We start from the raw sequence: 15,598 nt of genomic DNA, 5'->3' as shown, positions 1-15,598 counted from the left end.
CTAACAGCAGGCCTGGGGTAGTTATAAGAAATAAATGTTTTTATATCACTGGGACTAAGCCTATAAGTTTAAAAGAGTTGTATAGAATCCAAATTATTTGGTGTGGAGCCCTTCTCTGTTTAAATGCTTGCGATATCAAGTCAATTTTTCAAATCTGACTTAAGCATTTTGTACCCTAAATCCTATTGAGTTTCAGTTAGACCATCAACTATACATTTTTGGCAGATTGAAATTCCTTTCTATCCATATTTAATATACCATTATTTGTCAGTATATATCCTGAAAATCAACTTTACACACACAAAGCCTGAGTAGCTATCTTTGACAGAGAACTAAGCTGGGGGGAGGGAGAAGGACTAGGAATTAAACTCTCTACCACGACCCTTGAACAGGCCCAGAGTTGCACACAATTGTAAATTCATTGGGAACTTTGAACAGATGATGCTAAGAAGTGAAAGTATTACTGTTGCTTCCTTTCAACCAAGAGAAACTACAAAAATGTGCATTTTGTCAGGTGGATGCTATGGTTTTAAAAGTAGAAACTGCCAAGGAAGACCACCTTGGTGCTCAAAATGGATGGAAATGGTGATACTGCAGCATAGAAATCTCTCTCCATTATACTATTATACTTTTTGTAGTGTATGTGGTTATTGTCTCAGTCTTTTTTCTGTGTACTACACCTTTACATTTATAAAAATCAGAATACTCAAGCTTTTATTTCTGTTGTTCACAGATAAACACTGTGCAGAGTATGGATGCGAATAGAAACTTTCAATGTTAATAGTCACGATCCTTCCTTTAGTGTACATTCGTATATATTGCAATGTGTGCTTTACTTCCACTTAACCCGATACAGCAAAGTGTATCCCATATGTAGAGCCATCAGCAGCACAGGTGGAAAGGGGAAACAACTTAATCAATACGGTGTGAATCACATGGATACAGAGATGGAGCTTTCCTAGTGTTGAGAAGCCCGACAACTCCTCAAAAAAACCAACCCTGCTACTTTGAGGACTTACCTTCCTTACTCTCTTTCCCTTGGCCTATTGCCAGCCAAATAAAAATCAAGTCAGAAAGAGAACATTAAACATGGAGACTGGGAATTACCTCTTCCACAAAATATTGACTGACCAGGTGCAGTTTCATACCTTTTTGAAGATTTTAAAACATTTTCAAACAAAAAAAATGTAAGTAACAAAAGTAAGCCTGCCTGTACTATCTGGAACTCTAAACTAGAATAAAATGCCACTTGCAAATCCCCATACAACCCAATCATAGGATCCCAAACTCTCTCACTAATTTCCCATCAAATGATTTTAAAAAGAAAAGTCAATAAGCTAGCATCAATATCATGAAACAAACACTAACTCAAAGCAGGTTATTCCTTTCCCTCTAAGCAGGAACACCTCTCTCACGCACAGTGAACATCATCTCTTCAGGGCTGCCCTACAGAATATATCCCCTGACGTCTCCTGTCTAAAAATCAAAGGATTATATTTGGTGGGCAAGGAATTCAGCATTGGGCTCCAAATGGGGAGTGTTTGGAGCGGGGGATACATTTATTTGTATTATTATTTATTTATTAATCCCCTTTTGGGGCTGAAAACTCTTGCTTTTAATATATATTTATGTAAGCACCCAAAGAGACAGCTTCTGGGAAAAAAAACATTCACATACTTCTTGCAGTTCATTTTGAATTCCTCTCTGATTTCAGAGATGTAGAACTGAGTACAAATACTGAAAGTTGCATAAACAATTAGGGCTCTGATCCTGCAATCTTATCCAGATGGCCAGATCCTTATACCTCCACCAAGTCCCATTCAGATCAACTGGGAACCTCTTGGGCATAAGGTTCCACTTGCATGGATCACATTGCAGGTCTGAGGACTAAGTTAGGTAAGAAAGCATTATATACAGTCAAAGAGTACTGTGTGAAGGACTGAAGTTACAGTGAGAGAGGTCCAGCTCAGGAGAAGTCTGAAGCAATTATAGGACAATGTGTCAAAGATTCGGTATATTAGCTCAGTAGGAGCTAGAGGCAACAACATTATGATGTGAAAGGGCAGGTAACATTACAATGTCATTAGAAGCTGATGGGAATTCTGTTACAATATGAATAAAAGTCTCCACTTTATGAGGTTAATAGAAGTAAATGGAAATTATATTATGATATGAAGGAGACCTGTTACCTTACAATGTCAGGAGTGGAATCAAAGAAAATTGCAATGAAGAAGAACATCCCCCTTACAACAACTATAGAAGTTAAGGCAAAATGTGTTTTCTTTCATTTGAGATTAATCCTGTTGAGGGCAATCAGCACCTTGTGTCCATGAACTTCAGAACCTTGTAGGCTATAACTTTGCCTGAAAAGTTTGGGGGCGGGTGCTGGGGACAACTCCCTTCTCCACACAGTATTATAAGGTCCCAATTCCAAGAGGCTGCTGGGTTCCCACTAGCCTCTCTCCTATCTCTGAAACAACCCACATCCTCCCTTCCCTATACTATAAACATCCCTCATCACTTCTTTTCCTCTCCTCCCTGACATCATTCTGTCATTTCCCCTTTTTCTCCCAGAATCCCCTAATTCTCTCATCTTCTTCTCCCAAGCCCATACTCTCCTCCTTCATTCCCTGAAAGGTCCCACATCACCCATTTCTCCCCCAGTGCCCTGTCCCTGCACTTCTCTGCCTCTTCTAATGTCCCTCTACCAGCAAGGTGTCACAGAAACCTAGACCCATGATGTCCCCCCACTCTGCCCCCAAGATACCACTTATCGCTCCAGTTACCCCTCTCTTCTTCCCAAGGTCCCCAATTTTCCCTCTCCTAGATTTCCCAGCTCTCCCCTTCAAGTCTCTGGCTCCCTCTCCCTACTCCCTAACTCCCCCCCCTCTTCTGTCCCCAAGGTCCCACTCTTGTTGCTCCCTTCACAAGACAGCTGCATGTCCCCAGCTCTCCTTTGCATATGTCCACAAGGTTCCCCTTGTCCTCTCATAGGTGCCTCCTCCCCAAGAATTCCCCTAGAATGGCCTCAGTTTCCAAGAGGCCATCCAGATCTCTCCTTCCCCCACCTCAAGTTCCCCTTCTCCCCCTGCCCCCATACCTGCTCCTCCACCCACAAGGTTCCTAACCCCAGCCCAAGTGCCTCCTCCAGGTGTCCCCTCCCAAGGATCAATCCCCCAAGGCACCATACCTGTCTGCTAAAAGGTGGGAGGAGAAGCTGCTGCTGGGTGGGCAGCCAGTGGCTTTAACTCCTGCCTGCCCTGCTCTCAAGCCCTGTGAGCCAGGAGGAGAGAGGCCTGGCAAAACAGAGAGAGGCGCAGGGCAGCTGTGGAGAGAATCTCTCTGCAGCTTCCTGCAAACCCAGGGAGGTTTCTGCTCAGCTGGCCTGGTGCATTGCTTCCTGAGCACTCCCTTCCCAAAGCAGCAGCCCCAGCTCGATATCTGTTCTTTCTGGCCCAGCCCTACTCTCCTTATTTGGCCAAAACCAGTGGGAAGAGGGAAAGATATTGTTGTCCCCCCGAAGCTGAAAGCTGGGGAGTGAGAAATGCCCCCTTTCTACATCCCTTATAATTGGGCCTGTGTAGCCCCCCACCATCTACTGGCCCCCACTGCTTGCATCCGAAGAAGTGGGTATTCACCCACGAAAGCTCATGCTGCAAAACATCTGTTAGTCTATAAGGTGCCACAGGATTCTTTGCTGCTTCTACAGAACCAGACTAACATGGCTACCCCTCTGATACTTGGCCCAGTATGAGGTTTTTCAAGATAGGGTAAGACTGCCTTGTGGGCAAAGGAGACTTTGTATCAAACGACCCCCTAACTCCCACAATAACTAACCCCCAAATAAACAAGCTAGTGTGCTCCTGTGGGGTCATTTAAACCCCTCTCAGGGGGCTCTTGTAACCCTTTTTGGTCCTACCTGCAAAGAAACACAAACAGGATTACAGTCCAGCAGCCTCCTCTCTGCTTGCCTGCCTCATGCTCCCGCTTCAGTCAGTGCTGAACTTCCTGCTGGAAGGGCAGAGAGGACTTCCTTCCTGGCGGGAACCTGGGAGTTCTCCCAGCATGCCGCCATTTGTAGTCCACAACTTGTAGTTCCCTGGCAGCTGTTGAAGCACACTGGACCTTGGGCTAGACACCTGTATTAGTGTCTCAAACTCCCTTTTACATCCTGCCCTGCAGCAGCCCACAGTGCTCCACATAAATTCTGATTGCCCCAATTCTGAAGCTGGAATCAGTTGCAAATCCCCCATTTGTGGCCTATGTGCCGGCCTGTCCCTGGTACACAAGCAGAGTACTGTGATTCCTGATCCTGGCATGTCAGGACTGGGGGCCCATTTTTCTGGGTGCTGTACAAACATACCCAAGACTGAAAACCATTTGCATGAGACGTTTCAAGTAAGTTGCTCAGGCGGCCCACATTAGTAAAGTGGAGGCAGCAGAGAATAAAGTGCTATCAGTGGAAAAGTCAGGAAAAGCAGCATTGTCAAGGGCCTTGAAGTGAGAGCAAGAGGTTTGAACTTGAGGAGGTGAAGCAAAGGGAGCCAGTTTAGGGATTCAAAAGAGGCAGGGGGTGGGGTGATGTGGTCAGTGACACGGACAAAGAAGCAGGTTTTAGCCAGTGTCATTGACTGAGTAGAGGAAGGTACTGTGGGTGTTGGGAAAGAAAACCAGGCAACTCTAAAAAAAGCAGCTACCTGATAGCCAAAGAAGTGAAGTGCCAGAAATCCAGTTGTTAGAGGGCTGGATCACAGACTGCTATTTTCTTCCGGTTTATAGAAAGCCATATTTCCTTTTGTTACGTGCTGCATGCAGCCTAAACCTCAGGAATAAAGCTAGAGAGAGAAAAGTTGTTCATTGAAAGATTTTTTGTGTGTGCCTTTGTTGGCTGGGGTGGCCGGTCCAGTTGCATGCCTGTTGTCCCATCACCACCGTGAGCCCCAATTGGAACATATGTCTGCCAACATCTCTAGGTCGCTATGTGAAAGCAAGGAGCTTTGCTCTTTCAAGGCACCTCATCAGCTTGACCATTAATTGAATCCTAAATGCAGAGTGAAGTATGGTAAATCTGAATTTTAACATAGGCTTAACTGACTAAAGTTGTCATCCTGTTTTGTGAGGCTTCTGTTAATTTTAATTAAAAAGAAAAGAGAAGTTGTCTTGGGGACATGCAAGAGTTACGAAATCCATCCAACCAGTTGCATGTGCATGTATGTGTGACAGATCTATTTAGCGTCTAAAAATCTATTTAATGCCAAAAACTAAGCTAGAGAATTCACACAAAAGCTCATGGGGAGCCATGTAATAAGATTGCTTTGATTATTCTTGTGATTAGTCCATTCTCCCTCAGGACTTTCATTTAGAAAAGTAGTCATTTTAAGAATATGCAAATTTGGATTGCTAGTTTGCTGTGAAACTGGCACGAGGCCAGCCTTCTGTGAAACTTGATGGTATCCAAGGAAACAACTAGCTGAGTTAAATATGTGCAGTTCAGCATGATTTTGATCCAGTGCCATAGATTTCCAGTCATTCTACATGTATAATATCCAATCCCATCTACTACCAGGTTAGTTATTCTGGATGTGAAGTGTTTCTAATATAATGTAATGATCCCATAGATTAGTGGTTCTCAAACTGTGGCTCGGGATCTCAAAGTGGGTCATGACCCTGTTTTAATGGGGTCACCAGAGCTGGTGTTAAGACTTCCTGGGGCCGAAGCTGAAGCCTGAGACCCACCGCCCAAGGCTGTAGCCGAAGCCCAAGGGCTTTAGCCCTGGGTGGCGGGGCTCAGGTTACAGGCCCCTGCCTGGGGCTGAAGCCCTTGGGCTTCAGCTTTGCGCCCTCCCTTGTGGGGCAATTGGGATCAGGCTCAGGCTTTGGCGCATCAGGGCTCAGGTGGGCTCAGACTTCGGTCCCCCCCTCCTGGGGTCATGTAGTAATTTTTGTTGTCAGAAGGGGGTTTCTGTGCAATGACAACCCCTGCCATAGATCTTGAAGCTGGGTCCACAGGGTTCCCACTCAGCTGTTAGCCTCCACATTCACACCCAGCAGCTTGCTACTAATCACCCAAGCAGGAGAGACCTTGTAACCTGAAGTAACATCAGGAAGAGCTTCCCTGGGCCTGATTGGAGGAACACCCTGAAGTCTGATTGGTCAGGGCTTCCTATTTAAACCCCACGAGAATCTGCCCAACTGAGTTTCACTGGGTTGCTACATTGAACCCTGCTTTCCTCTCTGATGCCTGAACCCTGCTATGCTCCTCATCCTTGCCCCTGGTCTCTGAATCTGGCTCTGACCCTTGCACTGACTCCTCACTATGACTCTGACTCCAACCACTACACCTGTTCACCTATGTCCCAATCCTGACAGATTGTAATTAAATTACTTACCACTTTAGTGCTCAGTGATCTTGTAGACTCAAGTAGATTTCCATTACCCTTCACCCACTCTATTTTGGCAAGGGCTTGAGTAGAAGTCAATGTGTTATCCATGGAAAATCCAGTACTTTGTCCCTGACAAGTGTATACATCCTTCAAATGAAGAATGGAAAATGGCCTTGTACTGACAGCAGCATGACATTTATATTAAAATTGCACGAGCCTACTCTGACCAAGAATAAAAAGCAATATTTTGTATAAATGTATTTGACAGTAAAGTATTAATTGATGTTGGTAGCAATAGCCAGTTGCCTGAGGGACACTGCACATAATCAGTTGCCACTAAAATGTTGACTGTATCTCAAGGTTGTGGGGTGAAATCATAAAATACACTATTCTGAAAAAATGACATGAACATTTTTTGAATCTAAAAAAATGATAGCCTATACACAAAGGGCCAGATTCTGAGCTCATTTATGCTAGGGGAAACCCAGAGTAATGCCATACTATTTTTTTTTTAATTTAGAAACTAACTCTAAGGGAATACCGGTACTGTTAAGATGAGAAAAAAAAGTAAATAAAGTATTTGAAAGAAAATGATAGCACTACCTTAGAGTATTAAAACTGAATGCATTTTAAAAATTAGATTAAAAAAGAGAATGCATTTTAAAAATGGGCCTGATTCTTTCAGTCTTTCCGTTTCACCCAGATTTTGGCTCCTGTTCTGACTACTTGACACCACGGAGGATTCCCCATTACGTGAGGGGAAGCGCCAGGTGGCACAGAGCAGCCATAGAATCTATGCTACTCCGCTCCTAACCTCTGGCCGAGGGGATGTTTCCAGGGGAAGAGGGCATGGCTAGAATGCCTCTATACGCTAGCCATCCCACACTGCTGGCATGAACCCCTTGGGGCCATGGGCAGCCAGACATAGATTAAAAAATGCTTTTAGGCTGTTTTATCTTATGCCAGCAATTGTACTCTTCCCCAGACAGCTCCAGGAGCCACAAAGGCATCATAAAGTTTTCTCTGCCTGCCTTCAGCTCCCCAATCTGATCTTGTGCCAAGCACAGGTTGGCTGGACCAAAGAATTTGGACCTTGCACAGTCACTTTATAATTGTGTAAACTGCATTGAAAGTGGGTGTAAAACGTGACCATTCTGCTTTGTTAGCATTTTATACCCATTTTGCACTCACTATCCACAGTTATAAATAGCTACATTACACAGAGGAGAATCAAGCCTTTTGGTTACTTTTTTTGCATTTCTTTAAGCTTAAACAGTGAAACTAGGATGGTCTACTTAGTTGCCCTTTCTATTTGCAGATAATATCACTTCCTGATTCTCATGCATTGGCACCTTTCTATTAAGCAGTTGGCTTTGGATTTCTGCCATTGTAGGGTGCTGTTGAAATAAAAACAAAACAAACAAACCTGTTTTCCCTGAGAAAAGTGATACTAATGAAAATGTTTCTTGCCATTAGATGTTGACTAAATTTTTAAATAAAACATTATCTAATGTTACTTAACAGCGTTCCTTTCATACTGAAGCATGTGTGATATCATTCATGTGAAAATATTTCCAAGTAAACAGTTATTTATAGAGTAATTCCAAGCAATCACTATTATTAGGATTCATACAGGCAGAGGTCAAGTTCCAGCCAGAAGATAACAAGAGATTTTTTAATGTGGTGGAGGCAGGGATGTGCAGGATTGGAGGAAAATATACAGCAATTATTAGCACAATCAAACCACACACACTTACTCATTACTTAAAGACACGATAACATGCACAAATTTACACTTGCTAATCTGGCACTGAATAAAAGCATGCATTAGCTCAGAATCTCTGTCTGTGGAACTCCATCCAGCTGCAATTGGGCTGATGTGAGAAGAGGGTATGAAATGGCATCAGTTGCCAGCCATTTGCATTCCCCGCACTGGGGCAGGAGATGGGGGAAATCTGGTGGTGGATTTTCTTACAGGAATGCCATGCAAATAAAACTGGGCAGACACACATCTTGACAAGTATCCTTGAATGTCAATACCTACACTCCACTGAATGCATTGACTGTACACTCTAGGGTTTCATCTCTTCCATCTTCTCAGTCTGCTCTGAAGTAGGGTGACCAGACAGCAAGTGTGAAAAATTGGGATGGGGGTGGGGGATAATAGGAGCCTATATAAGAAAAAAACCCCAAAATCAGGACTGTCCCTATAAAATCAGGACATCTGGTCACCTTACTCTGAAGTTTCTCCAGTCTTATCTCTCCCCCTCTGCCTTCTGGTCCCCCCACCCCCACCCCCACCCCCACCCCAGTCCCTTTTCCCCTCTGATGTCTAATTTCCTTCACCTTTTTTCCTTTCTCCCATCTCAGGAGCCTTCCTGAAAGATGGCTGCAGTGTCTAAGGCTGGGGGTCAGTGAATGTAGAAACCGGAAGCAGAGCACCAAAGAAGGAAGCCAGGAGAGATGGTTGCAGCTGCCTAGCAACAGAAGCCACAGGAGCCCCTGACGCAGGAATACTACTGCTCCTAATGAAGTCTGGCTAGTTGTAAGTGATTTCATGAAGATGGCTAAAGTCAGGCTTGTGTAAACGTGGCTGTGTAGCAAAGAATGCTGCCTACACTTGAAAATCATCCAGTGATTTTAATTTTACAGTGCCCCCTGCTAAATCTTCATATGTCAAGAAAGTCATGTCAGGTTATTCCACAGGAAAGGAACCAGGCAAAGAAACTAATAACCCTGCTTTCAGAAAGCATTTATTTTTTATTTGAAAACATTATACAGGCATTACATTGTCAAAGCCAGTCCATATAGGAGCATGCAAATATCAAAACAGAGAAAAGTTTGTTCAGCTTGGTGCAGGAGTTTGGGGTTGGAGTGTTTTTGTTTGGTTGGTTTTGGTTCATATTTCCATTTGCAGTGCCAAGATTAGTGTGCTTAATTATGACATTTAACAATAAAATCCTACCCATGGGGTAAAATTTATATTTGTAGCTAGCTTGGGAATACTAATTTTTTTAAAAGGGAAAGAAAACAATACAACACGCTTGTCAAAATGTTAATAGCACACGTTAGCAATATCTAAACTATACATTGAAACTTTTCCATATGACACAGTGGTGCAAAATTTTCAATTGCTTTGTCTATTGTTGTTGTGTATTTAAAAAGTTTATAGCTGGGAAAAAAAGACAAGTTCTGACTCCCAGTGCAGGTCTCCATCCAGTAGCAGAAAATCACATCAGCCTTGCTAAGGGCCACTCACCGCCAATGGGTAGTAGAGGTTCAGTTTTTTCCAAGGAAAAGATACACACAAAGCGGGTGAAGTCCTAATTCAACCAATAGAGTCGCTGCCTGTTGGATAGCTGAACCTTGCCGGTGTCCACTGAGTTCTGGAATTGCAGGAAATGAAACATCTAGAAATAATAAGTTTTCCCTGCTGGACCTCAGCTTTCATTCAGAGTATTTGTAAAGCTATACGACTATTCTCCTTTGAGGTCCATCCATTACTGGCAAATTGGAACTATTCAACACATCCTCTTTAGCTGGAGCCCATTAAACAAAATAAAACTAAAATAAAAAATAATAATAAAACAACCCCATACTAAGTTATCCCAGTGACGTGAACCTCTTCATGTGCAAGAACACATGGGATGGTTGTTGAGTGCACAGTGCATATGTGAACAGTTGCAATTTATTTCCATACAATTAAGTCATTTAAGATATCCGATAACAGTTGTCTCAGATGGCACCTCTTAGCCATCAGTTGATTTCAAACCCTTATATGTATAAACTCCTGGGTCAGTGAGCTGACCTGGATATGCCTTCGATCCAGTTGTTCCTAGTAAGACTTTAATAAACATCTACAAATTATTGTAATAAAAATGAGAGAAGGGAGAGAAAAAGACTACAGACATTTGGCTTAGAAAATAAATACTAAGAATGAAGTAAACCAAAACAATTATGCAAAATGAAGGAATGTAAACATGAAACAAACATGCACACATACACTCCCAGTCTTCAAAGGTCTCAAGACTAACATGGGAATAATGCTCAGAGAAAGGTATTTAATTGGTATAAAAGGTAGCAAAAAGACTGGGAGATGACAGGTGCCCACCAATGCTCTTCAGGGTACCTGAGAGAACAATGACAGTTGTGACGAGAACATACTGCAGGGGCTTGAACTGTACAGTGACTACACAAAGCCTATGCACCAGTTAAGCCCTGATTTGAGGACTTGTGCTTGTGCTTGTGCCCTCTGCACAAGAGTGAATTGTCTGGTCACCTAAGTCCCACTTAAAACCTATTTTGAGGTCTTAACTGGGAATGGAGAGGTCCAACAAATAGGGATGAATGTGAAAAATCTCAGTGTTGCCAACTCTTGTAATTTTAGAGTGTGAATCTCACAATATTTGCAGTTTTTCTTAAAGCCCCAGATCCTGGAGTCACGTTATATGAAAACCTCAGCTTTTTTTTGTTTGTTTGTTTAAGTTTCCAGCCCTAATGGTTGCAGGGGAAAGCTTGAAAACATGACCACTAAAAGTTCCCAAACAGAAGTAAAAAAATAAAAATAACCCAGCATTTGTGTATGTGTGTGTGGGGGTAAATCTCATGATTTCTGAACACGTGTGTGTGTGTGTGTGTGTGTGTGAGGGGGATTGAAAATATTACACTCCCCTCTTTTTCAACGGACTGTGTCTCTCTTCCTCATCAACAGGAAGAATGAGATTAAACAAGTAGTCAATAATTTATTAGCATATTGGCACATCACCATTTTTATACTTGTATGCAAGCTTCCCTCAGGCTGCTTCAGAGAAGTCCTTTTTATAGCTTTGCAGAACAGGACTATAAGACAATACTTCAGCAGAAATCCGTCCTGCATGGTTGATTTGCATGGCCTTTTCCAATCTCAAGAGTGTGCAGTTTCTTTTTCTCATAGAAATAGGTGAGTTGTATTTTTTTTTTACATAAAGCCCTACATTTTCATTTAAAACTGACTTCTTCAGAATAATGTAATTCAACTAAAATACATTTCATATGCCCACCAGCAGAAAATGCAGCAATTTACCACAACCTTGCTGCATACCCTGTTTTCCAATACAATGAATATATAAAAGCTATTATAATAATATGTCCTGCTTCCTCGGCTCCTTTTTTCTGAAGATCTTAAAGCACTTTAAAAAAATTTAGTCCCACAATCCTCCTGTGAGGGAGGTAAAGAATTACTATCCCTGTATATACAGATTAGGAAACTAAGCCACACAGAGGTTAAGATCACACAAGAGGTCTGTGGCAGATCTGTGAATAAAACCGAGTTCTCTTAAATCTATATCCTATTCTTTAAACACAAGACTATCCTTCCTTTCCTTAATTTTAAGAGGAAACTGGACTGAGGATGTATGAAACAATGTCTTTTGTCTTTCACTGTGCTCTTAAAAGGGCAAAAAAAAATCAAGACAGGCTACAGATTTGCAGGGTTCTGCTTCAGATTCAATAGAAGTGTTTTAAATGCTCCACATTTCTGATGAGTTTCCTGCAGCAGAAGTACAGCTTAGAGCACATCCTTATTTCAGAGGGACTATCACATTCCCTGGTGAATATCAGAAAACTGCTAAATTCTTTTACTTTTGTAGATAAATGAAAAATAATTGGCTACACCTCTCTGGCATGAATACCATCATGCTGCTGCAGTACCACCAGCAGATGGGTCAGTCTTATTCTTAATATTCATGAGGTCATTGCATTATCATACTAATATTTATGATTATGGAACAAGAAGGTTCTAATGAAAAATGTACATATTTCCAGATTAGCATGGTTAGGAAAAGGAACGCAAAGCCTCCTGTACCACAGGACTGACAGAACTGGAATAGTAGAAGGCTCCTGAATATGCACTGAGCATTGAAAATAAGTGCCTTGGTCTGACTGATATATCATTACTAATGAGAGCTACAATATGTAGGAAAATAGAAAATGAAAATTAGTTACAGATTTAATTTTAAAAGTAAGAAATTTGTTCTGTTTCTGCAGGTTAGACACAGCCACAGAAATGTAATTCCCCTGTCACCTGGTGCAGAACCTCAGCCACCAGGAAATCCTCAATGAAACATAAAAAGATCAATGCTTCAGTAATTCACTTCTGTAAATATAGAAAGGCTAAAATGCTCATTTTACACCTATTCCTAGAATAGAGACTGATATTGTAAGTTGTCCCTCCCCTGCACTCATAGCAGAGATTACATATAAAGTGGGCTACCAGATAGATAGTACAGATGAACTCACTAATCCTTTCTCCCAAAAGATCCAGGTGCTACCAAAAATGCATCAGGGTGTAGCCACCAGAAGTATCCCACCTATTTGTGCAAAACAAACACATTTTAAAAAGAGAGAAAATAACAGTGACTGTACAAGTGGACTTGCTGTAAAAATGTGGCTTTTCCACAACTCTGTGAAAATACCCTTTTGATTTCTATGTAATTTCAGCTTGTATTTTGAATATTTTCACAGATCGTTTGATAGTGAACGATTCACACAGACCATTCTGTTGAGACCAGCATACTGCTAACACCCTAAATAAGGGACTGGCACCTCTTTGCAATGTACACCCAGTGACAATTAGTTTGTAATTTTTACAAGCTTTCCCTATTGCTACCTTGAAGCTCACCTGTGTAACTGTACCCAGTAAATACCTTTCTCTATGTACAATACAGGGACCATGGATATACAAACTCCACTGAAATCATCAGTGGGAGACAAGTGCCTGGGTTTAGGCAACTCTGACGTGAGGCTCCTCTTCTGTCTCCTGGCCTAGACTGGTATACGTTACTGAAGGTTCCAGCTGTCCGGTTGCTGGCAAGTCTACAACAGGTCCTGAAGGGTTTCGAAACTGCTTATACACCCGTGGATCCTGGGCTACGTATGTGGAGGTGGAGGAGTACAGCACCAGCCCAACAAGGATTGTGAAGAATGACAGCAGATAAAGTCCTGAAAACTAAACATAAATAAGAGTTAAGTCATTAGAAAGTTGCACTGGTTATTCTGTGCTCACAAGGGCTAGTGGAAAATTGCAGGCACAGATCCTTGTTTTTGTATGCAGAGCATAGAGCACTGTTAGTCGTTCCTTGTTTGACTGTAGATTTTGAGGAGATACTGGAAGTTTGTTTCCATTACTCGTGCCATCTATTTTATCAAAAATATGAGTACAATTCTCCTGCGGCTCTAGCAATAGGTAAATATGAGTTTGTTAACTGGGACTCAGGAGATTTGGGTTTTGTTCTCAGGTCTGACACTTATCTGTTATATGACTTTGCCCAAGTCACTTCCTCTTTCTGGAGTTCAGTTTCTCCCTCCGCAAAATAGCGATAATGCTATTTCCCAATAGTTGTAAAATGTTTTGAGGTCTATGGATGAAAGGTGCAGTATAAGTGTGAGGTTTTATTGATTTAAAACCACGTGTCCTTAAAGTATAACACACACAGTCAGTGCTATATAAATAGCAATGATACCATGAATTTTAAAAAGGCATTTAAAAAGTACCCTTAGAAAATATATTTTTAGTAAAGGCTCTTTTGACATTTACCTAACCATATATTGGTGCTGGTGGTACATCAGTATTTATTCACCTACATGAAAGCCCAAGGTAGTTCACTTGCAGCAATAAATATTTTGTGTGTAAGCTGAATTCAGAAAGCAGCTAATAGGGCTGCACATGCTTTAATGTGATTTCAGAAGAGTCAGAGACTTTAGCTTTAAGAAGCCCTGGGCTGACTTCAAAAGGTTGAAATGTACACACAGAAGATCAGATATTTATCCAGAGCTTGAGTCTGCATAATCTGATAGGCAATTTCACAAGACCAGAACTTCTCTTGAGTTTTCTGATATCACCTTTTTCAGATTGGGCTGGAAATATCACACAAATAGCCTTTCTGGCAATATTTTAGCACTTTAGAGGCAGGAACCCAGAAATCCATAGGAATTAGAAATAAAGTATTTGATCCTTAATCTCCTGTAAGGTCACGGTATCCTGCTGGAACAGCACAAAGTGACCGTAAAGCTGCCCTAAAGGGGCAGCTGAGGCTTTCCTCAGCAATGGACGAAAGTTTGGATGGTGGAAAGACGGCATCAACCGTTTTATGTTGTCTGCTTCTCCCACATCAGCAGAAGGAATGTGAATTATACTGGTGCTGGAACACAATGCACTCCACTAATTTCTAGCCAGTGGAATGGTCCCTAGTGGGCCATTCTAGTTGGCATAAGTCAGAGCAGCCATATGGTCACTCCAGCTTGTCTAGGATCAAAAGAGAAGTAAGTGGGGCTTAAAGTTACCTTTATGCTCACTACAAGCTGTTCCAACCCTGAACCCAAAAAAGGAAGAAAAATTAACTTTCAGAATCTTTAAACAGTACAGTGTAGAAATGGGCAAAGATGTGATGTGAGGGTACATGTGCACCACTAATCAACTCCCCCAAAGCAATCAAAAGTGATCTGAATTCAAGACTCACCAGAGGACAAACTGCATGGAGCAACTTGGTAGGTCAAAGGACACAGAACTGATTTTGTATTTAGCAAGAATTCTAAAAGTGCAAGTGTTCAGCTGTGGTCAGGAATACAAGAATGAATGAAAATGCCAACAGCTAACTGCAATCGTAACCAATTACAGGCTACCTCATGAGGTGGATATATTATTCTGAACAAAAGGTGGCTGCAAATCTGTTTTCTAATCCTAGCTGACTATGGGACTACGACAGGTGCCAAATGTGTTTCTCTTGGTTCATTTAGATGCAGTGCTAAAAGGCCAGACTAAGTTAAATTATTCAAGCAAGAGCTTCAGCAGTTCTGCCCCACTTCTTTATGCTTGTAAGGAAATAATTTTGTCAAATGCAAATTCTGTTTAAAGGTGCAAACTTTTTCCTGTTATTAATTTGCTATCACAGCACTGAGCTACAGAGTTTGTGTCCAACATTCCTACTCATGGTTAATCCTGCTGCATTTGGCATTTTTCAGAAATAGCCCCTCTGAAGAGCTTTTGAAAATGCTAGAAGCATAACCCCTGATAAGTCTGTATCTGCCGTCATTTTCCACAGCGAGAGTGTAATAAATACACTTCAGAAGGGAATGCACCATAATGGGGAAAGTTTAAAGCATGTCAGGTCTGTAGCTGGAAAGAAGGCAGGGCTCTGCTTTTCGTCAGTCATTAATTGCTTTTTTCCAAGCATGTCACC

General features: G+C 41.9%; 1 protein-coding gene across 1 annotated transcript in view; it reads right to left on the bottom strand.

Moving 5' to 3' along the window:
- Positions 1-9,167: 9,167 nt before the first annotated feature.
- Positions 9,168-15,598, bottom strand: part of SLC35F1 (solute carrier family 35 member F1) — a 373,073-nt gene continuing 366,642 nt past the window's right edge. Inside the window, exon 8 of the mRNA XM_045009629.1 lies at positions 9,168-13,368. Coding sequence (XP_044865564.1) covers positions 13,144-13,368 — 225 coding nt within the window. The 3' untranslated portion in view covers positions 9,168-13,143. The remainder of the gene's footprint in view (positions 13,369-15,598) is intronic.

Source organism: Mauremys mutica, chromosome 3 (genome assembly GCF_020497125.1).
Source record: "Mauremys mutica isolate MM-2020 ecotype Southern chromosome 3, ASM2049712v1, whole genome shotgun sequence".
Classification (NCBI taxonomy): domain Eukaryota; kingdom Metazoa; phylum Chordata; order Testudines; family Geoemydidae; genus Mauremys; species Mauremys mutica.
The sequence above is the reverse complement of the archived record's forward strand: the minus strand, read 5'-3'. Positions and strand labels throughout refer to the sequence as shown.